This window comes from Mesoplodon bidens, assembly GCF_964165515.1.
Source record: "Mesoplodon bidens genome assembly, chromosome: 18".
Lineage (NCBI taxonomy): Eukaryota > Metazoa > Chordata > Mammalia > Artiodactyla > Ziphiidae > Mesoplodon > Mesoplodon bidens.
In genome coordinates this window covers 4,488,542-4,514,305 of record NC_138175.1, presented here as the reverse complement: position 1 = coordinate 4,514,305, position 25,764 = coordinate 4,488,542, and the positions used below count along the sequence as shown (strand labels likewise).

The window sequence follows — 25,764 nt, the reverse complement described above, 5'->3', positions numbered from 1 at the left end:
GGGAATCTTAGTTCCCCAACCAGGGATCAAACCTGCGTCCCCTGCATTGGAAGGCAGATTCTTAACCACTGGACCACCAGGGAAGTCCCCTAATGAGAGCTTTTAAAAATCACTGCACCCCAGTTGAGGGTTGGACACACGCTTCAGTCCTGCTTTGCATCCCCATCAATGAGTCCAGTACCAACCAACCGCAGAAATGAAAGAGCAGGGCAGGCGGGCTGGCCGTGGGCTTTGGAACATCCTTCAGTGACTCAGAGGAACAGCTGGAAGGAATCTGCGGCTGCTGCACCGCCCCCGCCCCGCCATTAGCCAGCGCTGAGGACCCGGCCGCAGCCCACCGAGTATTCCAGGGCCTGAGAGCCTGGGCTGCTGAGGGTCAGGGGAAGCTGGGCTGGGCTGTGGCCGCTTGTGGAGCCACAGGCAGGGCTTGAAGGCGTCTGGCAAACCCTACCCTTAGCCTCCCTGGCCGGACCCAGCCAAGGACAAGAATCCGGGGAGGCTGGCCTGGCAGGCCAGGAGCTGGGCACACAGTAGCCGCGTGGATTAGAGCAAGGCTCTTGGGCCAGACTGCCTGGGTTTGAATCCAGCCCCACCAGCTGAGCTCTGTGACCTTGGGGACGCGTGTTCACCATTCAGAGCCTCAGGGTCCCCATCGGTAAAATCGGGTAAACAATAATGCCTATTTCTCTGGCTGTCATGAGATCTAAACTAGGTGATGATGTAAATGCTGAACATAGCGCCTGGCATTTAGTCAGCACACAGTAAACCTGAGCTGCTACCAGTACACACTGGAGAACATGAACTGGTTCATATTGAGTGCCTGTTGCATGCTGGGGACTCTTATAAATTTATTTTATTTATTTATTGTTTTTGGCTGCATTGGGTCTTCGTTGCTGCGCATGGGCTTTTCTCTGATTGTGGCGAGTGGGGGCTACTCTTCGTCGCGGTGCACGGGCTTCTCATTGCGGTGGCCTCTCCTGTTGTGGAGCACGGGCTTCAGGCACGTGGGCTTCAGTAGTTGTGGCACGTGGGCTCAGTAGTTGTGGCTCACGGGCTCTAGAGCGCAGGCTCAGCAGTTGTGGCGCACGGGCTTAGTCGCTCCGCAGCATGTGGGATCTTCCCGGACCAGGGCTCGAACCCGTGTCCCCCGCATTGGCGGGCGGACTCCCAACCACTGCGCCACCACGGAAGCCCTGCTGGGGTCTCTTAAGACAGTATGAGGTTGCTACTGTCTACTTTATCCCCCACCCCTCCCCCACCCACCTTCTCAAAAACCTCCCCAGCTTGGAAGGCGGGGAGCTAACCACATGAATGATTACTGTGGATTTTGTGCTGCAGATCAGGGGTCTGTTGAGAAACCAGCAAGGGAGTCTTTGAGGACACTCAAGATTTATGTGGAGTGTTTGTCCCATCACCCCCAGTGGCAGGTCCACCCTGGTGATCATTTATCAAAGGAGTTTTACGAGGCCCTGAAGTTCACGGCAGTAGCCTCAGGTTTCGAGATGGAGGTGGAGGTAGGGCGAAGGGTGTCGCCGGAGGGGGAACCTGGGCTGTTTGCTTCTGGATTTTTTTTCAGGTTCACGGGAGCAAGGCAAGATTTCAGGGGCACCTGAAATCCGCTCTTAGACTCTAGACTCTGTGCTCTGATCCTTAATTGTGTAATGCAAGCGGTGATTTTTTTAAACAAAGCACTTTGCAGCTTACAAAATGCTTCTGCACTGGCCGTCTCAGGCCCCAGGGGTGCAAGGTGGTCCTCCTACTTCCACCCTCTGACACTCCTGTATTTGAAAGCAGAAGGGATGCCAAGCCAGGGTCACCGAACACTCCATATATTTTTAATGTTTACACTGAACAGATCAGCCCGGTTTATACATACAAAGGCAAGGATATTTCACCAGCCTCGGCAGCTGGGAGCTTCTCCTGGTCCCCCAGAACTGTGCTCTGGAGCCTCAGTTTCTCCGTCTCTTAGATGGAGCTGGTGAATCCTGCTTCGCCCCCCCCTGGATCGCTATGTCATTACAAGCTAACGGATGTGAGGCAGCTCATAAGCCCAAGGCCTCCATAAATCCCAGGGATTTTTTTTTTTTATTGTTAACGGTTGCATTCCTTCCCTCTGAGAAGGAGGATATGCTTTTGCCTGTGGCCTGCCATGTTTGAAGCTCTTTCTGAGCACAGAGGAGAAGTGCTTGCTTCATTCTTAAGGGGAAAAAAATGGAAAGAAAAAAAAATACAAGTCAGATGATAAATTTTGTTTTTCTGGTCCCCAGTGAACCAGAGGCCAAACACACAGCACACGTAGCCTCTAAAAGAGGGAGGATGGACCAGCCTCCGAAGGTGAATGGGTCCTGGGAGAGGTGCCAGAGGCACACTCGCAGTGTAGAGAGAGGAGGAAACGGAGAAGGGTACCAGTGAGGAGGGCAGGCAGGTTACAGGGTTGGTGCGGGGAGCTGGGGGCACATGGAAGGGTTTAGTCTGGAGAGCTGGCACGCAGAAGAATGAAAGACTGGAAGCTGGCAGGAGATTCTGGAACTTGGAAGGCACTGTGAGGTTTTGGATAGACTCTGGCATCCCATGTTTCAGCATGGTTTGGGCCCCAACTATGTCCCCGGCCTTGTGACGCTGTGGGACCTTGCGAGGGAAGTCACCCAGAGACAGACACATAATACAACGTGTGATAAGTACTCGGAGCCTGGAAACTTGCTCTCCCCCGCAGTGCGAGGGCAGATTCCCGCGGTTCCTGGGCCAAGACGACCCTACAGGAAGCCGCAAATTTGAGAGGTGCCCGGATGTTCCAGGCTGACAGCCTTCTGGTCTCCTGTAGACCCGAGGTGGGCGTTTTCTCCCCATTCCCAATGCCGGGGCCGCCTGGGAGCATCTGTTGCTGCTCTTCAAGTCCATCACGCTTGAGTCCTAGGAGTGAAGATGGAGGGAGCTGGATGGCGATCCATGTGGTCTAGGGGGAGCCTGGCACCCTCTCCCCAGCTGCAGGGAGGGCTGCGGGGCTCAGAGGGAAGCAAGGAGCTGGCTCTGCTGGGGTCTGGAGGCTGTGGCTCTGATATGAAGTTAATATGCATGAACCTGGAGATTCCACTGTGTCTCTGGCACAGACTCAGCCTGTTTTGTGTCTCAGTCGCTTTAGGTGTGAAACTGGGGACATGTGTGAGGACAGGCTGGCATCGCAGGGCTCGGGGCAAAGCTAAGGGACAACAAAGCCAGGGAGTGACAGAGATACACCGCCTGGGCTCCAGCCCCAGCTCTACCTGCTGCGTGACCTTGAGCCTTTAGTTCCTTTCTCTGTCTCCTCACCTGGAAACTGAGGACATAACAGAATCTACCTCTCCAGCTTGCTGCACAAATTCACCAGGGACTGGGTATGTTTCACCATCGACCCATGTGCACAAGCGTTACTGTTGGGTCTGCATCCGGAGGGTGTGCTCTGCCTGGACTGTCTCAGTTCACCTTTCTCCCAGCCCTGTGGGGTGCATCGTTTCGTTATCCTTGTCTTGCAGATGGGGCAACGGAGGCTCAGAGAGGTTAAGCAGCAGGCCAAGGCCACACAGCTAGTAAACGGCAGAGCTGTGATGTCCTTCTGGTGTGTCAAGCTGCGCCAGTGTCCCCACCCCGGTCACCCGTCCACAAATGACCAGCCGCCATCACCTGCCTTCCTCCTCCTCTGATCTGTGCTCACGTGCTCCCTGGCTCCCGAGACGTGTGCCCAGGGACTTTCCTGAGTCACCGGGTCAGTGAAGGAAACAGAAACACCCAGTGGGTATCTCTCTCCTCCCACTCCCGGCCTACTTTATACACACACATAGGCGCACGCATGAACACATGCATACACATGCACACACACATGCACACACTAACACATGCATATGCACATGCACACTCATGTGAATGCAGGCCTATGTGCACGTACATATGCATACATATACACATGCACACACAAACACAATATCTGCACATACCAACACATGTATACACAAACTTTCACACATGTGGTACATACTCAGGACACTCTCTGGATGATTCCAGCTTAGTCAAGAAAAATCCACCTCCCTCTTGGTCCTGTCGACCCCTGTGGCCCTCCTCCCTCAGACCGTGTGTGTGACCTCACCACAGTGCCCCCCTCACCTCGGAGCGCAGACAGGCAAGTAGCAGAACCTCCTCAGCCACTGGACAGAGCCAGGAAGGATCAACACGCACACACATACAGAGTCACCTACAACGTGCCAGGCCCCTGTGATCCTCGCAAAAAAAGTTGGGTGAGGATTATGATCCCATTGCACAGAGCAGAAAACTGAGGCTTAGGGGGAGCTAAGAGGTTTGCCCAAGGCTCACACAGCTCGAGAGGGATGGGACAGGATTGGAACCCAGGTGTGTGGCACCCAGGCAGTGAGCCAGGCCCTGGAATCTGCACAGTGAGCAAGACAGACCTGCTTCCCACAGGAGGGAGCATCCAGGCTCCTGGGGAAACCAGACAGAGAATAGACAACAGAAAAATAACATCAATGGCAAACTCCCATGCCAATGAGCTGAGACCGAGAATGCCAGGGGAAGCAACTTTAGATAGACAAAGCGTGGAATCCTCTGGGAGAAGATACTGCAGCCAAGACCATAAAGAGGAGAGGAGCTGGCTTCACAAAGACAGCCTGGAAAAGCATTTGAAACAAGGAATAGCATGTGCCAAGCCTTAGGGGACCCACATGCAACCCCATAGAGGACCTGCCTTTCCTGAGCCAGGGATTGTTTTACCAGCAAGCTCTTGGTCTGTGTGGAGCTTGAGGGTTGTGCTAGGACACAGTTAAACAGACCTCACCCTTTAAAGTTTTCCTAATCAGGCCCCCTCCCCTCAGCAGTTATTAAAAATGCCAGAAGCAGGGAAGCCCCTTCGCCCTGCCCCCAACATTCCTTCGGGACAGTTTTGCTGACACAGCTTTTTTTCTGGCCTGCGTGAGGACCCGCAGTCCTGCATTTCTGGCCGTGATGATGATGGTGACTTTCCTGTTGACCCCTGGACTGCGATCCCTGGAATATCCACCAGGGATTCCAAAGAGGTGGCCCTTTTCTCTTGTTCCATTTATTTATAATGGATGGCCCTCCTCCGTGCCAAGAGGAAGCCTAGTTTTACTTACACATCAGTGCCCCAGAGGGCAGAGGGGCTAACCTGGCACCTTTGTCCCCAGGCTGACTCCGGGCTCCAGCTGGCAGGTTGGGACGACTGTTCACTGCTCAGAGATCAGAGACTCATAGATTTTTGAAGCTGGAAGGGGTGGGCATTTTGCAGATGGGAAATGTGAGGCCCAGAGAGGCCTGGATTTGCACAAGGCCTCCCAGCCTGAGCCACAGCAGCAGGGAGGATGGAGAGGTCCTGGCTGTGTCCCCTGCCGTGGACAGTCTCCATCAGCAGATGGATGATGGGGACCAGACGTTTGCTTAGTGACGCTGCGTAGCCGGGGAGTTGAGAACAGGGGCCTGGAGCCGGTGCCGGCGTCTGAATCCCAGCTCCGCCACTCCTGAAGAGTTCCTTAATGCTCAGTGCCTCCTCTTTCTCATCTGTAGAATGGGCCGATCATGGCACTTAACCCAGAGTTATTGGGAGGAGGGACTGAGCAGATGTGTATAAAGTGCTTAGATTCTGCCCCTGGCACATACTAAGGTCTCTCTCTCTCTGTTTAATAAATACATGTATCTATACATAGGTACAGTAAATACATGGAAACAGTTAATCCCCTGCCAGAGCTCCTGCTTAACAAGAGAAAGAAAGGGCCCAGAGTTGTCAAGTCATTTGCCCTGGAACACACAGCTCAGATATACAGGACCCTTTCTGCCCCTGGCTGGAGGTGGGGAGGGCCAGGATGGTGCATTCACTGATATGTTCTGGGGGAGAGGGGACAGCTCCTGTTCCCTCTGTCACCAAGATTAGAACCCTGGGCCCTGAGAGGTGCCCCCAACCCAGGGCTCTTTAGGGCTGTAAAAGGCCCTTTAGAATGGGGAGGGGGCCGGGGCCGCCCCAGCTCATTTGGCGGCGTCCCTACTTGGGGGCTGAGGCTGCCCCTCCGGAGAGCTGCCCTTTCTCGGGGGGCTCCTCGGTCTCCGGGGGACGCCGGGCGCGTCCTTACCTGGCTCCTCCCGCGTCCTGCTTGACCTTTACTTAAAGACCAGCTCTAGCGGCTGATGGGTTTCCGCGGGTCCCCGAGGAGACCCTTCAGAGGGCTCGCGCCGGGCTTGCTGGAGAGAACTCCTAATTGGGGCAATGAATCATCGAGCGCGGCTCCCGGCCGGACACAAAATAGATAGAGGAGCCGGCGAGCTATTGTGCGCAGTTTGGGACGCGGGGGGGAGGGGGGGAGGCAGGGCTGAGAAGGAGGAGGACGAGGAGGACGAGGAGGGGGGCGGGCAGAGGGGAGGGAAAGGGAGGGGAGGAAGCGTAAGGGAGGGATTCCCCCCCCCACGCCCGCCGTGCTCCCGCCCTCCCGCCCTTCTCCTCCCCTCCTCCCTCCGCGCCGCCCGCCGCCCCGCCTCCCTCCTCCCCAATTAAATGACCCAACGCTTTGGCAGGCGCCGGAGCTCGCACATGCGGCTGCCGCTCCAGCCGCCCCGGGCCCGCCGCCGCCGCCGCCGCCGCCGCCGCCGTTGCGTTCCGGGCGCGCTCGCCGCGGCGCCGCCGGGGGCTCGGCCGGCCGGGGGGGGCGCCTCTGCGAGCGGCCGAGCGCCCGCGCCCGCGCCGGCCGCCCGCCGCCAAACTTTGCAGCGCGCACACATGCTCCAAGTTGGGCCCGGCGGCGGCGGTGGGCGGTGAGGGCGGCCCGGGGCGCGCGGGGGCCCGGGCGGGCGGCGCGGCGCGGCCATGAGCGGGCGGCCGGCGCCGGTCTCCCGCAAGCAGCGGCTCATGGCAGCGGTGGGCGAGCGGGCGGCGGGCGGCGGCGGCGGCGGCGGCGGCGGCGCGCCGCTCTCCTGCTTCATCTGCGGCGGCGGCATCGGGCGCGGCAAGGAGCTGAAGCTGCAGGTGAAGCAGCCGGCGGCGGGCGTGGGGGCCCCGGCGCAGCCCTTCTTCCCGTTCCTGCAGCAGCAGGAGCCGGCGCCCGGCGCGCGCGAGCTGTCCCCGGCCGACGGCTGCGTGCTGGTGTGCGCCGTGTGCCGATGCTTCCTGGGCGAGCAGTGGGCCGCCTTCGAGCGCGCCCGCACGCCCGTGGACAAGCGCATGTACTGGCTCAAGCGGCCCCACCAGTGCGACGCGGGCGCGGGCGGACGCCGCGGGGGCGCCGGGGCCCCCCGCGAGTGGAACGTCGCCTACGCGCTGGGCGCTGCGGCCGGCGACGAAGACGACGACGACGGTGGCAGCGGCGGTGGCGGCCCCGGGCCCCGCGCGGCCGCTGAGGAGCCTCGAGACTCGGAGCTGTCGGAGCTGTCGGACACCGACCCCCTCTCCGAGTCCGACCCGGCCGCGCGCGACGCCGCCAGTCCCCACCAGCACGGGGCGCCAGCGGCTCGGGCTGCCCCGGGGCCCGGGCCTCGCGGGGGCCGCTGCCCAGAGTGGAGGCTGGCGCCGGGCCCTTCTCCTGGACAGGTCGCAGAGACCACCGCACCGGGGGACGTGGAAAAGGAGGAGGTCCCCTCGAAGCTCCGAGTGGACGGGGAGCCCAAGGCAGGCATCCGGCGCCGGCGGAAGGGCCATGGGAGGCACTGGGTCCCGGAGGCCCGGGCCAGCGTCCTGAGGGGCATTCAGGACCCTTGGCAAGTGCCTGCAGTCCAGGTGGCCCCTGCAGAGAGCATGAAAGTAGTCCCTACCGGCAGGGCCGCCAAGAGTCCTGAGAGCAGGCTGCCGGGGGGGACCCGCGGGGGCTGCTGCGTGTCTGAGGACAGTGACGTCAACATCACCAGTGACGAGGAGGACCACAAGGAACAGCCTTTCTCAGGCCCCCGCGGCCCCGGAGACGCGGACAGCGCTGGTGGCCGTGCCCCTCGAGCTCCCCTGGAGAGCCGGGCTGCACCACCAGAGGGCCTTTGCTGCTACATCTGCGGGTCGGCGCTGTCCCCGGCCTCGCAGCACCAGATCCACGTGCAGAAGCAGGAGAAGCTGGCGCAGGCCCCTTTCTTCCCCTTCCTGTGGCTGCACAGCCCGCCCCCGGGGGCACAGCCCATCAGCGAGGGCGGCAGCACCCTGGTGTGTCCCTGCTGCTTCTCGTCCCTCATGCAGCAGTGGCAGAGCTTCGAGCTGGCCGACGTGCCCGTCCTGCAGAGGCTCTACGTGGTGCCCCTGAACAGCCACGCCCCCGGCATGGCCTCCAAGGGCAGGAGGCTTTTGAGGGAAGAGGGCCCCCCCGCCGGGGCCCTGCCAGAGGCCTGCTATCTCTGCGGGGAGGACTGCACCCAGGATGCCCGGGCAGTAGCCTCCAGGATGCTCAATGGGAATACCAGGGGCTCCATGCATTTCCCCTTCCTCAGCCTCCTGCCCTGCCCCCCCAACGCCCAGGGCCCCAACAAGCGCTGTGAGGTCCGCAGCTGCCCCAAGTGCTTCAGCGTCCTGGAGGACGTCTGGGCCCTGTACCGGGCCTGCCAGAACGAGGAGCTCATCACCTCCGTGCAGGGCTTCCTGGGCAGGTACCACCAGGCCTTCTCGGCCTCAGACCCTGCTCTCTTCGAGCCGCCCGCGTCGGCCCAGGGCAGCCCGGCGTCCATCTGCTACATCTGCGGGGCTGAGCTGGGCCCTGGGAAGGAGTTCCAGCTCAACGTGAACCCTTCCAGCCGCTTGGGCGAGAAAGAGCCTTTCTTCCCGTTCCTCACCGTCTACCCACCCGCCCCGCGCGCCAGGCCTGCCGACTCCACCGGCCTGGTGGCCACCTGCGTGCTTTGCTACCACGACCTGCTGGGCCAGTGGCTGCAGCACGAGGCCCGCGGCACCCAGCACGCCGTCAGCCCCTGGTCTCGGCAGTACCAAGTGGAGACGTTCGTGTGCTTCTTCTGCCGGCAGGAGAAGAAGCGGTGCCTTGGGCTGAAGGCCGTGCGGGTAGCCCGGCTGCCCTTGTTTCTCTACACCCTGCGAGCGAGCCACAGCCTATTAGTGGACGATGGCCGGCAGCTGATAATCGGCGCCTGCACAGAGTGCGGGACCCTGGTGTGCGCTGGCCAAGGGCTCACCCGCCAGGGACCCGTGGGCTGGAGCTCCCCAGTGGCAGCTGCGAGGAAGGTAAGCAGTTCTCATGTCATTCTCTGAAGTCCCAGCAGGGAAGGAAGAGATGTTGTTTTCTGTTCTGCCAGGCAGGAGTTTGCACCGGTTCTGTGTGGTGTGTTCCAGCGGGAGGTGCCCTCCGGGGTCACCCTGCTAGCGCTTGGTGGGTGCATTGGCCTGGAGGCGTGTGGCAGGTCGGGGGAGCTGGGGGCCGAGAGTGGTCCTGTGGAAGAATAGGGCACTGCTGGGAACAGCAGGCATGGGCCTGAACTTGAGTGTGTTTGCAGCGGAATCTATCAAACAGAGGAAGTTCGGGGCACGTCTGTCATCCGCCTGATAACATTGGTAATTAGTCCAGCCATGCAGGTCACTGAGAGGTCTCCGTACTTACCCGGTTTAAACACATCAGAAGTTCCTCTCTCCTCTTGTTCCCACTCAGCTTAGCTTTTCCAGAATTTCCCACCCAAGTTCACACCTTTCCTTTGAGGCTCTCTGGTTGCTTAATAGCAGCTGGAGATGGATTTCCAGACATGGGGGTTTGGGACCCAGGGGACAGTGGCCCAAACAGACGTTTCTCCCGGTGGGAAGAGAGTCTTTCTTTTCTGCAAGTCAGCTGTGCAGGGGGAGGGTGGGAGGCCTGGCGTGCGCCCTGTTTATAAGGCGCCTGCCTTCACGCTGCCTGCCCGGGAGGAGCCAGACGGGGCGCAGTTAATTTTGGATCAGGCTTTGCAAAGGCCGAAGCAGGAACTGCCCCCGGTGGGTCTGGGGAAGCAGACGTCTGTGAGTTGTGATCACCATCACGGCCACCGGAGCCAGAAATCCCAGTTTCCACCAAAGCTGGTGACCCTGGCTTGTCTTACTCAGACACCTGGAGTGGTAGCCGCTGGTGTGGGGCTGGAGGAGGGACCTGTGAACAGGGAAGGGTGTCTCCGCCCGTCCAGGAGTGGGTGTTGCATCTGCCTGAGAGGCTTCTGATCCTGTCTCCCGAGCATCCGTGCGCGTGTGCACACGTGTGGGGTCCTGGGTTACGTGTTCACTCGTGGTGGTTGCATCTATAAAGGAGATGTCCGGCCCCGACGCCTTCACGCTCTGCCCAGGGTTCTTTCGATGTCAACGTCCCGTTTGGACTCTAGTGCTGTCTTTGGGGGGCTTTGGTCTGGTTTGGGGGCTTTTGTCTTTAGAGCTGTTTTTGGATGGCCTCTTGTTTTAAACGGACACGCCTGTCCCCCCACCGCCCCCCCGCACCGTGGATGCTAAACCTCTTGTTTGCAGTGTGTGGCAGCGCAGCCCGCGCGTCTGCTGCTGGGGATCCGACCTACAGGTCCCGGAAGGGCCGGGCCTGGGGGAAGAGCCTGGCTGAGCAGGACAGAGCCGGGTTCCAGTCCTGCCCTTTCTCTTGTTAACTGAGCGCCAGGGAGGAGGCGTCTCATCGCTTTAAGCTGGGGAGTGGAAATAAGTATCACCTGCCTCGTGGGGCCATCATGAGAATTAAATGAATCGGGGCATTTGAATGCTCCTGGCAAGTCAAGCGCTTGGCATAGAGTGGCACCCTTGTGTCCCCCCCATGTGTCGGGGCAGATTGTTCCAGGATGCAGGTGGATTCTGCAGGGCGGGTACAGGTTTTCAGCTTGGCGGTGGTGGGCGTGGGGTCGTCAAAGCACTCGCCGTGAGGCCTCTCAGATTGTTTTCTGTACAACCTCCAAACTGTGGTGTTTTCTCCCGTTGATTTGCTCACTCATCAGGGAGTTGATGAGATGCCAACTGGGGGCCTCAATGATAGGAACGTGAGGAAACGAAAGAAGCTGCAGTTCCCAGTCCAGCTGCGAAGGGGGGTGCGGAGGGTGGCCAGGTGTGGACGAAAACGCAAGCTGGTGTCTGCCCAGGAGGGGTCAGCATGAGTTTGGGGGGGGGGGGCTGCTGAACGACACGCTAACTTCTGCACCATTTCTAAAGCAACTTATTTTGTTTGCTCCTTACCACGTCCCTATGAGGCATTATTATTCCCATTTTAGAGATGAGTAAATGGAGGCTCAGAGAAGTCAGATGACCTTGTTGACTGTCACACAGCCAGTAGGTCGCTGAGGTGGGTGTTGAACCCCAAAGTCCTCCGCCGTTGGGCCTCCTGGCAGAGGTGGAACCTTGGACGATGGGCGGGATTTGTTGGCGGGAGAGGATTCAGGAGGAAGGGAAATAAGGTTGGAGTGAACTAGAGGCCTTGAAATCAAAAAAAGGAGGTTGGGTTTAGAGTTGAAGATACGGGGTAGCAATAAAAAGTGAACGAAGCCTTGGAATGGGCTGGGAAGAGCTACGCCCAGGGCCGGACCATGGCAGCATCCCAGGTGGTTGGTGAGGCCATTGGGCCTCTGGGTGGTGGGGCAGCAATGCGGGGCTCAGGCTCATTTAAACAGAGGGAAAGAGAAACCTCAACTCCTGCCTCCAGGAGAGCCTGATTGATGGCCAGGAGAGTGCCGGAACTATAGCCTCTGCCCGCCCGCCCGCCATTCATTCAACAGATATTCATGGAGCGCCTACTCTGAGCCAGGCACTGTTCCAGACACTGGGGCGCTGGTGGTGTCAGGGGGAGGGACACGAAGAGCCCGCAAAGAATACTTCCTGCAGAGCTGTGAGCGGAGCAGGATGGGGCTAGGCCAAGTGCCAGGGTGGGCTTGGGGATGAGAGCGCAGGGTCACAGGAGCTGCAGACCAACCCAAGGGACTCCTGGAAGGGCTGTCAGGGGTGAAGAAATGGGTGACACCACCAAGGAACGTGCAGAGGTCCCCATGCTCCTTTCCCGAAGCCGGCTCCGGGGTCCTTGGTTCTCACGTCCATATTCCGTGTCTCCGTTCGGTGCGTGGTTTGAGAATTTGGGGGGGAGTGGCTAGGGACATTGGAAGGTGGCCGCGGGGAGCCATTTAGCTGGGACAGTGTGTTCCAGAGCCTCATCTGTACCGCCTCCTATGATGCCTCAGTTGTTTCCCGTTAAGGGTTCGTTTACAAGGGAATCAACTTTAACCGCTAAGAAAGTAAATGTGAAAGAGGAAGGAAGTAAGGAAGGAAAGGTGTCTGTCACTGGTGCCCTCCCTTTAGATTGTGGCTTTTCTCACCAGCTGGACTCCTGGCCCCCTGGAGAGCACCCCGTTCTGTAGCCACCATATCTCTGAGCTGGCTGCTTGGGTAGGGCTGTGTCAGGGGTGGGCTGCGGAGGCTGCAGCCCACCCACCCTTTTGGGGGTGCTTCCCCGAGGAGGAGCCCCAGCACCGGGAAGCTCTGTGAAGCCATGGAAAGACCCTGGCTTGGCCTTAAGACAGACCTGGCTTCAATCTTCATTCTGCTGGGAGCTGGCTGTGTGACCTTGGGAAAGACGCTTGCCCTCTCTGAGCCTCAGTTGCTGCTCCTGAGAAGTGGCGATGTTCGTTCCTCTGGAAGGTTTGTGATGGGAGAGCTGCTAGTGGGCACCAGGGCTGTGGGTCCCTTTCATTCCTTTCTTCTCCCTGAGGTACTTGTAACTCAGGCTGGGTCTCTCACTGGCACCCACAGGCTCCAGCATCGCAGCCTCTGCCCCCCACTTTTCTGCCGGGGGTGGGGAATGGTTGTCCCTCCCTTCAGAGCTAGGAGGCACGGCTGGCCAGGCTCGGAGATGGCACCTGGGGACGTAATAATGATGAAGATACAGAATGCTTCCCGAGTTCTAGGCTGTGCCAGGCTTCACCTGTCCTCATATTTACCAAGTCCTCACAACAACACCATTTAGGGAGGTGCCACTCTCCCCCTGTCATAGAGGAAAAAGCAAGTCCAGAGAGGTCAAGGAGTTTGCCCAGGGTCACTCAGCTCATGACATCAAGGCCAACATTGGACCCAGGAGCGCGGCTTTGGAGTCTGTGCTCTTGACTTTTTGTCCCCTCTGGGGCTCCAGCTGTAAAGGTGACAGTGCCCTGGCAGGGGGAGGGTGGTCCTAATAGCCCCTGCGTGAGCCTACCCACCCAGCATTTCAGCCGGCAGAGCAGCTGGGAGGCAGGAGTCAGCTTGACTGGGCCAGAGGCCCCGAGAAACCCCCCACCGGCTGCCTCTGCTGCCTACCCACCGCCCCCAGTTTCTCCACCTGCTGAGAAGTGGCGCCCTTTGTCTTTTGCTTCCCCCAGCACTGCCCAGGTGTTCAGATTTCAGCCGGGACCTCCGTCAAGGATGGGCTTGCCGCGTGATCGAGCTGCTTTCCTCGCGAGCCAGTTGGCCGCCAGGCCTCCCTTGCCTCTCCCCTCCGTCCGGGGAGCGTTCTGGGCAGTGGAGCGTGCAGCTGTTTACCTAACCGCACCCCGGCCCTCGCTAGGGGCTGCCCGCCCAGCCCCCCGAGCCTGGCCTCCCGGCCTGGAACAGGTGTTGCCGCCGGGCCGCCTTTCTTTTCTCCGCGCTGACATCTGAGGCCTGCAGAGAGGGTCTGTCATCACTCGCCTGTCAGGGCCACATGCACATCTGTTTCCCGTGTTCCCGGCTCTCTGCGCCCACTCGGCTCCCTGCTCTTCAGGGAGGGCCTGCCAGCCCCTCCTCCTCGGAGCCAGGATCCAGGGGCACTTGGGCAAGGCGATAGGATGGGGGAAGCTTCCGGAAGGTGCCAGGAGAGGCTGCCCGGCTGGGCTGACACTGGCACCCTCTGCCTGGCAGCTGCTGGGAAGTGACTGGGCTTTGGCCTTCCCCAAGCTCTGACCACCTCCTCCGAGGGGAGGTCTCTGCTTTTCTTGGCGGGTTGGGAGCCATCTGCTAGCGGAGTAAACTTTCCAGATGCGCCTTGTCTTAACCCTGGAGGTGATTAGAGACAACTGGGATGGCAAGAGGTCTTCAAAACTCAGCCTCCCTGGAAGCAGGGAAGGGGAAGTTGCCCAGAGCCTTCTGGCCCCTTCTCTGCTTAGATCTCTCTGGGTCCGACCCTTGGGAGGTTAACTCTGCCGTGACTCTTCGGAGGGGTTGAAGGTTCTGGGCAGGTTTGCCTCATTGGCACCTTCTTTTGGCTGAGGAAGAGCCCGCGTCTGGATTTCAGGTCCATCTTCTGTCCTAGGTCCATATCCTGGCGGGGACGGTGGTGAGGGGTGATGCCTCTGCCCTCTACGAAGAGCGTTTAGGACCTTGGCTTCTGTTTGCCATGCCGTCCCCGGAGGGAGCCTCACCAGGGCAGTTGTGGAAGGAGCTTCTACTGGCCGTGTGACCTTTGTTCATTTCCCCATCTGTCAGAATGAAAGGTCTGGTCCTCAGGGGTCACAGGCGGTTTGCCTGCCACACGTGAAATCTGACTGGTGGTACTGTGTTGAGAAGGATGCTGAGGCTGTGTCTGGACTTGCTGGGCAAATATCTAGCAGTTTATTAACAGTTATTTTTTTCTCTTTTTTCCCCAGCTTTTTGAGATATAAATGACATACAGCAGGAGGTAGTTTTAAGGTGTGCAGAGTGTTGTTTAGGTACATGTGTCTATTGCGAAATGACCTCCCTCCCCCCTGCTCCGAAGTTGCCAATTCTGTTTTGTGGTGAGAACATTTAAGATCTACTGTCTTACCAGCTTCCAAGTATGTGATACAGGGTTGTGAGCTGTCATATGCCCATAATGTACGTCTGGCCCCTTTGTTCAATATCTCCGCATTTCATGGGGTCTAGGTTTTAACATTGGTATGTGATGCTGGGGCCCCGAAACACCATGATGTTCTGTCCTGGGGAGGGTAAAGTATTACGGTCACAAAACCCTCACGGATCATCATTTTTCAGGCAGCTTTATACCAGGAGGACCACCAAGCCCACAGCCTAAGGCCCCTTTTGCTGGTTTGATCTTTCAGTAATACAAGGTAGTTAGACGTATAAGTTTTGAAAGAAATTCTACCAGTCCTGTGCCAGGGATGCTGGTGCAGTTCTGCCTCCTGGCCCAGCTCAGCCCTTGACCACGTCTGCCCTGGAGAAACGTTTGTACCCATTCTACCCATTAGCTCAACAAACGTTTGCATGCCTGTAGTGCACCAGGTGCTCTGTGAGCACTTGGTGCTCTGAGGATGTGATGTGGAATCAGGCAGGCCCTGCCCTTGGGTGGATGGGGGATGGGGTGTGTGTAGGGATCCGGCTGTGATCGTGTACTGTGTTGAGTTCTGTGCTGGGGTCTTCTGGGAGCCCATAGGATGATGGAAAACGGGTGTGTTCAGGGAAGGCTTCCTGGAGGAGGTGGCACCTAAGCTGACCCAAAGACTGAAAAGGAATCAGCCAGGTCCACAAGGGGGGTCATGTGCTCCTGGCAGAGGAGCATGAGAAAAGCCTGGATGTGGGGAGTGGGATTTGCTGGAGGACCTTAAATAGTTGCTCTTGAAGTGGGAGAAGGGAATGGGGTGGGAAAGCTTGGTAGTGTTTCAAATTCCTGGATGCACATTTGAATCCACGGCCCCAACCTGTTAAAGCAGAATCTGTGAGGGGTGGCCCTGGTGGCCCTGGTATTTTAAAACTTCTGGAAGATTCCAGAGTTGGGGTGAGCACTGCTGATAGAGATTTTAGAAGCACAGCCCAGGAGTTTGGGGCTTTTATCTTGAAGATGTGGCTTGGCAGTCACCAAAAGGATTCTACTCATTTGTTCAGTCTGTCTTTACTAAGCGCCTACTGTATCCCAGGCACTATCTGGGCATCAGGACCCAGCAGTGAGCAAACCAGGCCTGTGCAGGGAGGGACTGTGATGGTGGTGACGGGGTGGCGGGGAGAGGGGAGGGTTGGGGGCTGTCACTTGAGCAGTGAGGGGGGTCTGGCAGGGGCCTGAGGAACAGTGAGGAAGCCGGGGTGCCTGAGGGCAAGGCAGGGTTCCTCTCAGAGGCAGGCAGGGGCCAGTCAGGAGGACCTCACTGGGGAGCCAGGACGGTGGGCTGACCCTGAGAAGGCATTGTTTTTAAATTGAGGTATAATTCACACCCTACACAGCTAACCCTTTTAAAGCGTACAGTGCAGTGGTTTTTAGTGTATTCACAGCGTTGTGCACCCGTCACTACTATCTAGACCAGAACATTCCTGTCACCCCCGACGGAAACCCCCTCCCCGTTAGTGGTCACTCCCCCTCCCCCAGCCCCTGGCACCCATGAATCTCCTGTCTCTATGGATGTACCTATTCTATGTTTCGTAGGAATGGAACCATACAGTATGTGGTGTTTTATGTCTGACTTTCGTCATTGACGTTTTCGAGGTTCATCCACGTTGTAGCATGAGTCAGGACTTCAGCCCTTTTCTTGGCTGAATACCATTCCACTGCATGGATAGAGCACATTTTGTTTATCTATCCGTCAGTGGATGGACATTTGGGCTGTTTCCACCTTTTGGCTGTTGTGAATAACGCTGCTGTGAATGTTTACAGGTGTACAGGTTTTTGTGTGTATCTGTGTTTTCTCCTGGATAGATACCCAGGAGTGGAATTGCTGGGTCATCTGGTAATTCCCTGTTGACCCTTTAAGTTCCGCTTTCCCACTGGGGGTTTTAGGCAGGCAAATAACATGATATGACTTGGGTTTGAAGAAGTCACATCTGTGACTCCTTGAAGCTGTGTTCCGTCAACTCACTGGCCACCGTTGCACCTCCTGTGGCTGGTCTCCATCACTGGATTTGTTTGAAGCTGGGAGCTAGTCGTCTTCTCGCTGGGATAAGAGAAACTTTATTAAGAATTGAGCTCTTGGGGATTTTGGCTTGCTGTAGCTGCACCCCTGGAAATCAGAGGACCCAGATTCTGGCCCCAGCACTCAGTTGCCTTGGGTAAAACCCTCCACCTGTCTGGGTCTCAGTTTTCCCCTCTGTAAAGTGGGAGCAGATGGTGGACTAGTAGCTGAGCCCCTTGGCTCCTACGCAGCTGTCAGGCTGTCATCTTTCTGCACCTTTTGGCAGGAGTGGGATTGGGGGGTGGAGGGAGAAGACCCCTGGGGTCAAGGCCTAGCTTGGCTCTGTGAATCCAGCGGCTCTGAAGTTCTCTGCCCCGTCACTGGCTGCCCCAGCCTCTTGCTGCCCGACCTGTTTGGTGTGGAACCCTGTATGAAATGGATTGCTGGATTGGGTTTCCTTCCAGAGGTGTCAGCAGCCTTGAATGGATGGCACAAAAGTCACAGTTGGTATTTGGTACAGCGGAGCCAGGCAGGCATGCCGGGACCCTGGGCAGGTGCACCACCTCTTGGAGCTGTTTCTACCCGGCAGGTGAGAGTGAAGTGGGGAGAGTAAGCGGGCCAGGGTCCAAGGAAGACCCCTCCAAGGTCAGAGCCCACCAAGGCCACGTTGTCCTGCCCACCTCTTAGCATCAGTTGTTGGCAGAGCTGGTGAAAAGGAAGATCATTGAGGTTGTGTCCACCCCCCTGGTCTTGATGCAGACGCAGTGAGGTCTGAGGAGATGGTGGTGGTTGTGATGCTGATGGTGCCCACTCTGTGCCAGCCACTGTCCTAAGAGCGCGTGTAACCCTCTACCCTCTTCCCCAGACTGCCCGTTCCTCCTCTGGCCACAGAGGGTGGCGTGAGCTGTCCTGTGGGAAGGTGGCCTCGGTCTCAAATCTCCGATGAGGAGGCCAAGGCTCACGACCCTGAGAGTTTTGGGTTACATGGCAGAGCTGGGATGTGCGAGAACCAGTGATCTATCGCCCGGCCTTGGCCTCTCCCCCTGCCCGGGCTTGAGTGGCAAGCGTAGGATGAGAGGATGTGGGGCTGGCAGGGGCCACCCTGGTGTAGCCACACAAGGAGGCTGCCCTGGGACTCCTGCACCAGCTCCCCGAGGGGGCCGGCGTGGGGAGGGCTCTGAGCATCCGCACACTGCAGCGCTGTTGTATAAGCCTTCCCAGACCCGCAGAGCTCACCCGGCTTCCAGACGAGGGTTCGCAGACGGGGATTAAGAGGCTTGTGAGGGTTCTGCCGCCGGGGAGGGATGGAGACAGGTGGGAGACAGGCGTGGGCTGTGCAGACTCCCAAATGCAGCAGCCCCGGGACGGGGGGGATCAGAGGTCCTGGTGTCCACGACCGTCGGTCCAAGACAAGGGAGGCCTGGAGGAGCCATTCAGCCTTTGAGGCTCAGATGGCCCGAGAGGGTGGCCTTCGATGAGCTTCGGCGCCCGCTCTTTTAATCCTGATTCCTTTGATGGCGGGACCTCTCCTTTGACGGCGGGATCTCTCCCCTTGCCCTTTCCCTTCCGGAGGGTCTTGCTCCCTTGTATGCTGTTCTGTCTTTTGTGTGATTGTGCGATGCCCTGGGGCCATTGGACGGGGAGGCCCGGAATGTTCAGAGCCGGGAAAGCAGAGGTCAGGCAGCCTCACTGTGTGCCGTCCCCTGCGTCCTGCTGGGGTCCGGGGGGTGGGGGCAGTGCCGTCCTGGCAACAAGGCCTCTGTCCGATCTGTGCAGGAGCCAAGTCTCCTTGGGGACCTGCGCATCCCGGTCCAGAGAAGGGTGGCCCTGGCCCCCGGCCTGCGTGCAGCCTGGCCTGGCTGCACAGTCACCCAGCCGCCCCTCCCGCCAAGGGAAGGATTGCTTCTCTTGCCCCTCGCCCTCCTTCTCTTGGGAAAGTGCATTTTCTTTGCTTTTCAGACCTGTGTAGGGGAAGCGGGAGCCGGTTTTTGGCGCTGCCGTCCCGTGGGGTGCGGTGGCCGGAGTCCTCCTCGTTAGCGGGTGAAACCCGGACGTCACTCACCTGACGGGGAGGCACCGGGCCTCCTCTGGGGTGAGCGCTGGCTTCGGGGCAGGTCCCGAGGAGGGGGCCCTCGTGGCCCTGGGATGGCCAGTTGTGCGGGCGTGAGAGGATGGCGCCTTTCCCCCATGTCCCCTGCCCCGCCGACTTACGCACAGACACCCCGACACGCCTCTCATACCCAGGCTCACAAGCCTTTGCTGTGACACCCACTCCCTCGTTGCACATGCACTCACACTTAACATGCACACTCACACGGGTGCGTGCTCTCTTGCATGGGCACACTCATACACACACACCCCCATCACATTCTCTGAGAGAGGGGTGTTCATATCTGTCGCAATTTTGGATTTGTCTTTTTCTCTCTTGAATCTTGTCAACTTCTGCTTCGTGAATTTCGAGGGTCCTGCACGTTTATGATTGTTTCGTCTTTCTGACGAGTTGGCCCTGTCGTCACAAAGACGTATCCTTCTATCTCTGGCAATGTCTGTGTCTCGAAGTCTATTTGATCGGAATCATCCCCGTCTGAAAATCAAGGCCTCTGAGGTTCAGAGAGGGAAAGTGACTTGCCTAAGGTCACACAGCTCTCAGTGTCTGGGGTGGGATTCATGTCTCTCCGTGCAGCTCAAAAGGTCTCTCCACCTCACTGGCTGCTTTGGGGCGCGGGTCTGAAAGAAGCCCTTGCCTGGTACTTTCTGGGTGTCTGCATTTTAATGTCACGATTGTCAGGTGGCCAGAGCTGTGTCCCTGCCCACCCTCAGCAGAGGACCCCCCAGGAGCCCCAGAGCCAAGCATCTGGCCTACAGCCTGCGGAGCTCCGCTGAACATGCTTGGAACATCCTCCGGAGATTTCTGGCCAAACTCTGCTCTGCAGCTCCTGGCCCCCCACCCCATTTGGTGAGATTGTTCCGAACGTGTTGAGTGGAGCTTCCTAGGACTCACATGTAGAATGTCTCCCGGGGGGTCAGCAGAAATGTTCCCCCTCGCTGGCTTCTCTGGTCCGTGTGGGCCTTTTGGAGCTCGTGCTAAATCCACACTTTCTGGTGGCTTCACCCCAGCCAGGCCCACGCCTGGAGGTCCTCCGGGGCTCCTTGCTGGAGGCAGGCTGCCTGCCTGTGGTCCAAGTCATCCCAGCCAGCCCTGCTCCCGGGTCCCGGAGGAGAGCCACCTCCACCTCCCTGGGGCATGCTGGGAAACTCTGGGACCTGCAGGGGGCCTGGGAGGCGTGTTGCCTAGGAGATGTTTGTGGGGAGAATTGACACAGTGAGAGGACATATTTGCCTTAAGCTGTCAATAAGGCAGTATAAGCAAAGGGATGGGTTGGTGCCCTCAGCAGAGTTTTCACCGAGCCCCTCCTGTGCCCTAGATGCTGTGCTCAGAGTTAAGGACCGTGATTGTGCCAGGTGTAGGGTATGAATACTGTTATTTATTTAATCCTGGACGGGGTCTGTCCACTGTAAAACACATGATTGTTTTATATGCCACTAGGCAAGGAAAAATGCCGCTCATGAAACTGACACTTCACCCATTGTAAGATTCATCCTGATTTCACAGAGCTTCAAATGTAAAACAGACAGTGTGTGTCTTCAGATCAACGAGACGGGATGATGGTGATGATGAGGATGATGGTGATGATGAGGATGATGGTGATGATGAGGATGATGGTGATGAGGAAACAGCAGTGGCAGCTGCCACATGTTAGATGCTTACGAGACATTATCTCACTGACCCTGTGAATAGCAATCTGGTGGGTGAACGAGGGAAGTTGGCACCTGTCTTTCCTGCTGGGCCCTTTGGGGTGACATTGCAGGGACTGGGCAGGGTCCCACTGAGCCTGGATAGGGGCCCGGTTGAGGCTGACACAGCAGCACAGCTACACTGGGCACCACGGGGGAGCAGTGAGCCTTGAGAGGCCTCTGGCCTCTGTCACCTCCAGGTCTAGCACCGGGCAGCAGGGAGTGACCCAGCTGACAGGCTGACTCTGTGGTGTCCTGGTGCCGGGCTCTGTGCCGCAAGGGGCGTGACGGGATCCCTTGTGATTCTGGCTGCATTGGCGCTGGGGTCTTAATCAGGCGGAACACGGCATCAGCAGAAACTGGCGGCCGCGTGGCTCAGGGGGCGTGGCTGGTGGGAGGGGTAGGAGCGGGGCTGCCAGTGCCCCCCCCTCTTCCCCACCACCCTACTGGGGGCAGCTTCAGGCCAGACCAAGGTCCTAGGGAGGCTTCAAGGGTCCCTGCCAGGACCCTGCAAACATAGGAGCCTTTCTGCTCTGGGGAGAGAGATGCAAGGACGTCACAAACTCACTTCCCAGACTTTTCCTGGAAGGAAGCCTTCATTCCTCTGCTTAGTGTCACGCTGTTCTCCCAGCCATCCATACAAAAGCGGGGCTGGAAGCACGGCTCCAGGTGAGGCCGTGCTGGTCTGCTCTCCACCGGCGGACGGTGTGCTTTGGCCAAGGGTATTCTGAAGTCAGACCTCGCCACCCACCCCGGCCACCCGTGTGGTCCTCCGCATCGCTTCACGGCTCTGAGCCCCAGGCTTCTCACCCATACACGGGGACAATCTGATGTCCTCCCTCAGGGGAGCGGGAGGCAGCTGAATCCCCCAGTGAGAGCCTGGCAAGCTGTCAAGACCCCAGAAATGTTTGCTGTGGTTACTGGAGGCAGAGGAAGGAGGGGTGTGTGAGGAATCTGAGGCCCCACTCGGAGGGGGATGGGAAACCTGGAAGCAGCCTGAGGCCCCTGGGATCTGAGCTGCCCTTGTCCCCTCCCTGGGCCCCCAGTGCTCATCTGAGAGATGAAGGGGGCATTCAGGTGGTCGACCCTCACGTTACCTCTGGCCCTGACAAGAGCCACGTTGGTATTTGGTGGCAGTCAGCAAGGTATGTGCCACCTGACTGCTTGTCGGTCTGTGGGCCTGTTTCCTCATCTGTCTATGGGAATTACTGTAGTGTGTGTGTGTTATAGGGCTTGGTACGTAGTACATGCTCAATGAAGGTTGGCTCTTATTATTATTTTTAAAAAATTTTGTTGAAGTATAGTTGATTTACAGTGTTGTGTTAATTTCTGCTGTACAGCAAAGTGATTCAGTTATACATACATATATTCTTTTTTGTATTCTTTTCCGTTGTGGTTTATCACAGGATTTTGAATATGGTCCCCTGTGCTGTACAGTAGGACCTTGTTGTTTATCCATCCTATATGTAATAGTTTGCATCTGCTAACCCCAGACTCCCACTCCATCCCTCCCCCCGCCTTCCCTGGCAACCACAAGTCTGTTCTGTATGTCTGTGAGTCTGTTTTTGTTTCATAGAGCTGTTTATTTGTGTCGTATTTTAGATTCCACATATAGGTGATATTGTACAGTATTTCTTTCTCTTTCTGACTTATGTCGCTTAGTATGATACTCTCTAGTTGCATCCGTGTTGCTGCAAATGGCATTATTTCATTCTTTTTTATGGCTGAGTAGTATTCCATTGTATACATGTACCACATCTTCTATATCCATTCCTCTGTCGATGGACATCTAAGTTGTTTCCATCTCTTGGCTATTGTGAGTAATGCTGCTCTGAACATAGGGGTGCAGGTATCTTTTCAAATTATAGTTTTGTCTGGATATATGCCCAGGCTCTTGTTACTTTTGCTATTTGTCATTTAGTTTCCTCTCCAGTCCTCCTCATTCTCGAGAGCTGACCCATAGACCTCAAAAACACAGGGATCTGGACCCCATGAGTGAGATGAGATGAACCAGGAGGGAGCACCTTTTGGCTCAGGCTGTGAGGAAGAGGGACACGCTAGAGTCAGGAGTTAGGGGAGTTACAGAGACCCATCATTCTCAACCCTGTGTCCCCTTTCTTACATACAGATTTCTTAACCTCAAAACTCAATGCAAAATCTGGGGTGTATCTGCAGTTTTCTGTGGATAGGACATCAGTGTCTCTTATTAGGCTCTCAAAGGGGTGTGTGACCCCCAAAGGTAAAGAGCCACTGTTAACGTGTGCACCCATCTGTACACAGTCATAGCGCAATGCATGTGGGCTGACTCCTTGATATTCCTTGAAACCATCTGACTTGTTCCCACCATCGTATCTTGACACGTGCTCTTTCTCCTACTTTTCTGCCTATTTTCCCACTCCTGGAAACCTCCTTTGCTAACTCCTACCAGCTGAAGTCTCCCCCACCCCCTGCTCCCCCAAGGGCCTAGGCCCTTGTCTGTATGCAGCTTTTTCCCAGTTGTTAATAATTAATCACTTTATTATGTGTGGTTTCATGTTGTCTTCTGGTTGCTTCATATCTGTAAGCCCTGTCTCTCCAACTAGATGGAAAAAATAGCTGAAACTGGCATTTTTATCCTTGGACCCTCTCGGTTTTTCTTTTGTGCATTGCACACAGCAATTCCTTACCAGCCGTGGGAATGGCATTCGTCAAGAGCTCCATGGTTGGCAAAATCAAAGTCTCAGAGAAAATAGGGAAAAAACCAATAAAGATGGTATTAAGTATATGTCTTTAAAAATCACAGTAAATAAACTTTCTAGGAGACATCAAGTCAAAACACACGAGTTTCATCCACGTTTAAAAACCTGTCCCAGGGACTTTCCTGGTGGTTTAGTGGTTGGGACTCTGCCCTTCCAATGCAAGGGGCATGGGTTCGATCCTTGGTTGGGGAACTAAGATCCCACATGCCATGTGGCCAAAAAATAAAATAAAAATAAAAATAAATAAATAAAAATAGGGGGCCTCCCTGGTGGCGCAGTGGTTGGGAGTCCGCCTGCCGATGCAGGGGATACGGGTTCGTGCCCCGGTCTGGGAGGATCCCATATGCCGCGGAGCGGCTGGGCCCGTGAGCCATGGCCGCTGGGCCTGCGCATCCGGAGCCTGTGCTCCGCAACGGGAGAGGCCACAGCAGTGAGAGGCCCGTGTACCGCAAAAAGAAAAAAAAATAAAATAAAATAAAAAATAAAAACCTGTTCCAGTAGTAGCCTTTTCCTGAGTTTCCTTCTTCAGTGGGTGGGTGACCTGAGGTGCTGAAGGAGAATTGTCCCGTAAGGTTTATTTCTTCTTGAGTCAGTTTTGGTCATTTATGTTTTTCAGGGAACTTATCCATTTCATCTAGGTAGTCAAGTTAATTGGCACAACTCCTTCATAATATTCCCTTATTGTCCTTTTAATGTCTGTAGGTTCTGTAATGATGTCCCCTCTTGCATTCCTGATATTGGTCATTGGTTCCTTCTCTCTTTTTTCTGTGGGTCAGTCTAGCTAGAGGTTTATCAATATTATTGATCTCCCAAAAGGTTTATATTTAGAGACTATGCTTCTTTAATGTTTTGAACCAGTCCTTTTGGGCTTGAAATGTAATTTCTTTTGCACTTGCATCCTCTCTTGCTCTATTTTTGAAATTGTAGACAAAGTGTTGTGAAACCACCAGGCCTCTTCCAAGTTATTTATGCTTAAGGGAACATTTTCCAAGCCTGACCTTTTCTCTCTGTGTTGAGCCAGTGGATGTTAAAATGATTTCTGTCAGCCTGCCCTTGTGACTGCCACAGGTGACGTCAAGATGCTATGTTCTTTGCTCGAGGGCGTTTTATCAAACCTCAGATAAGTCAGAAAGATGCTAGACTTAATTTTTTTTATGCAGAAGAGAAAAAGTCATTATATCAGAACTGCAGATTGTGACGGATCTGGCTTTTTTATATATTGGTGGCTCTGTTATTTAGAACATACATATTCAATAATGTTAAGTTTCACTTTTTATTGTACAAAGTATCCACTGTTTAAAATGCTGGTGTCCATCCATGCTTTTGCTACAAAGTATATTTCATCTGTAACCTGATTGACACTTTTGTTTCTCTTGTCTTTGCATTTATGACAAGTCTCAGAGTGTCTCTTTAGTCCTGGGAGGAAGCTTAGTGATCCTTGAGTCCAACCTCCCTCACTTTATCAAAGAAGGCGTAGGGAGGGGAAGGGACTTGCCCATGAACACAGAGAATGTTAGAGGCTGAGGCAGAGTGCCAGTGTCCTGGGATATTTCCAATTCATCAGCTAAGGCTATCCCTCCCGTCACAGATGTCTTGATATATATATATATTTTTTTGCGGTACGCGGGCCTCTCACCGCTGCGGCCTCTCCCATTGCGGAGCACAGGCTCCGGACGCGCAGGCTCAGCGGCCATGGCTCACGGGCCCAGCCGCTCCGCGGCATGTGGGATCCTCCCGGACCGGGGCACGAACCCGTGTCCCCTGCATCGGCAGGCGGACTCTCAACCACTGCGCCACCAGGGAAGCCCTGATATTTTTACATTAGCAATTTGAGGGCCTGTGGAAGGCCAGTCCCAGCTGCTAAGCCATGGGGAATCCCCAGCCCTAAGCACAAATGGGTGGCTCACGAGGGTGAGGCTGCATGGTGAGCAGTATCCTTCTGTGAATCCACTGCCCCTCCATCTTCACGGCTACCTTGTGTCCTCTCAGAACCATGGGAATTATTTCTGGGTGAGTTGTATTCTTTAAAAAAATTTTTTTTCCAATAGCAGCTTCATTGAGATAAATTTGCAAACCATAAAATTTACCCTTTTAAAGTGTACAATTCAGTGGTTTTTATTACATTCACAAAATTGTGTGACCATCATCACTGTCTAATTTTAGAACATTTTTCATCACCCCTGAAAGAAACCCTATTCTCCCCTCCCCCCAGCCCCTGGCAGCCCCTCATCTCTTTTCTGTCTCTATGGATTTGCCTGTCCTAGACATTTTATGTAAATGGAATCATACAATATGTGGTCTCTTGTGTCTGGCTCCTTTCACTCAGCGTAATGTTGTGAAGGTTCGTCCACATTGTAGCGTGTGTCAGTGCTTCGCTTCTTCTCATGACTGAGTAATAGTCCTTTGTATGCATAGGCTACATTTTGTTTATCCGTTCAGTGGTCGATGGATATTTTGAGTTGTTTTCATC

The 25,764-nt window shown here is 56.1% G+C and overlaps 1 protein-coding gene and 1 long non-coding RNA gene across 3 annotated transcripts in view; one reads left to right on the top strand and one right to left on the bottom strand.

The window, feature by feature from the left end:
• Window positions 1–2,024: 2,024 nt before the first annotated feature.
• LOC308605955 lies at window positions 2,025–6,386 on the bottom strand. The gene is made up of 2 exons (XR_014013751.1): window positions 6,123–6,386; window positions 2,025–2,910 (listed from the first exon to the last, which is right to left on the bottom strand). It is a non-coding gene; the product is annotated as an uncharacterized lncRNA (long non-coding RNA).
• A 725-nt stretch (window positions 6,387–7,111) lies between these two features.
• Window positions 7,112–25,764, top strand: part of GSE1 (Gse1 coiled-coil protein) — a 424,827-nt gene continuing 406,174 nt past the window's right edge. For both annotated transcript variants that reach the window (XM_081216433.1, XM_081216431.1), the window contains exon 1: window positions 7,112–9,190. In XM_081216433.1, coding sequence (XP_081072559.1) covers window positions 7,205–9,190 — 1,986 coding nt within the window. In that variant the 5' untranslated portion in view covers window positions 7,112–7,204. The remainder of the gene's footprint in view (window positions 9,191–25,764) is intronic.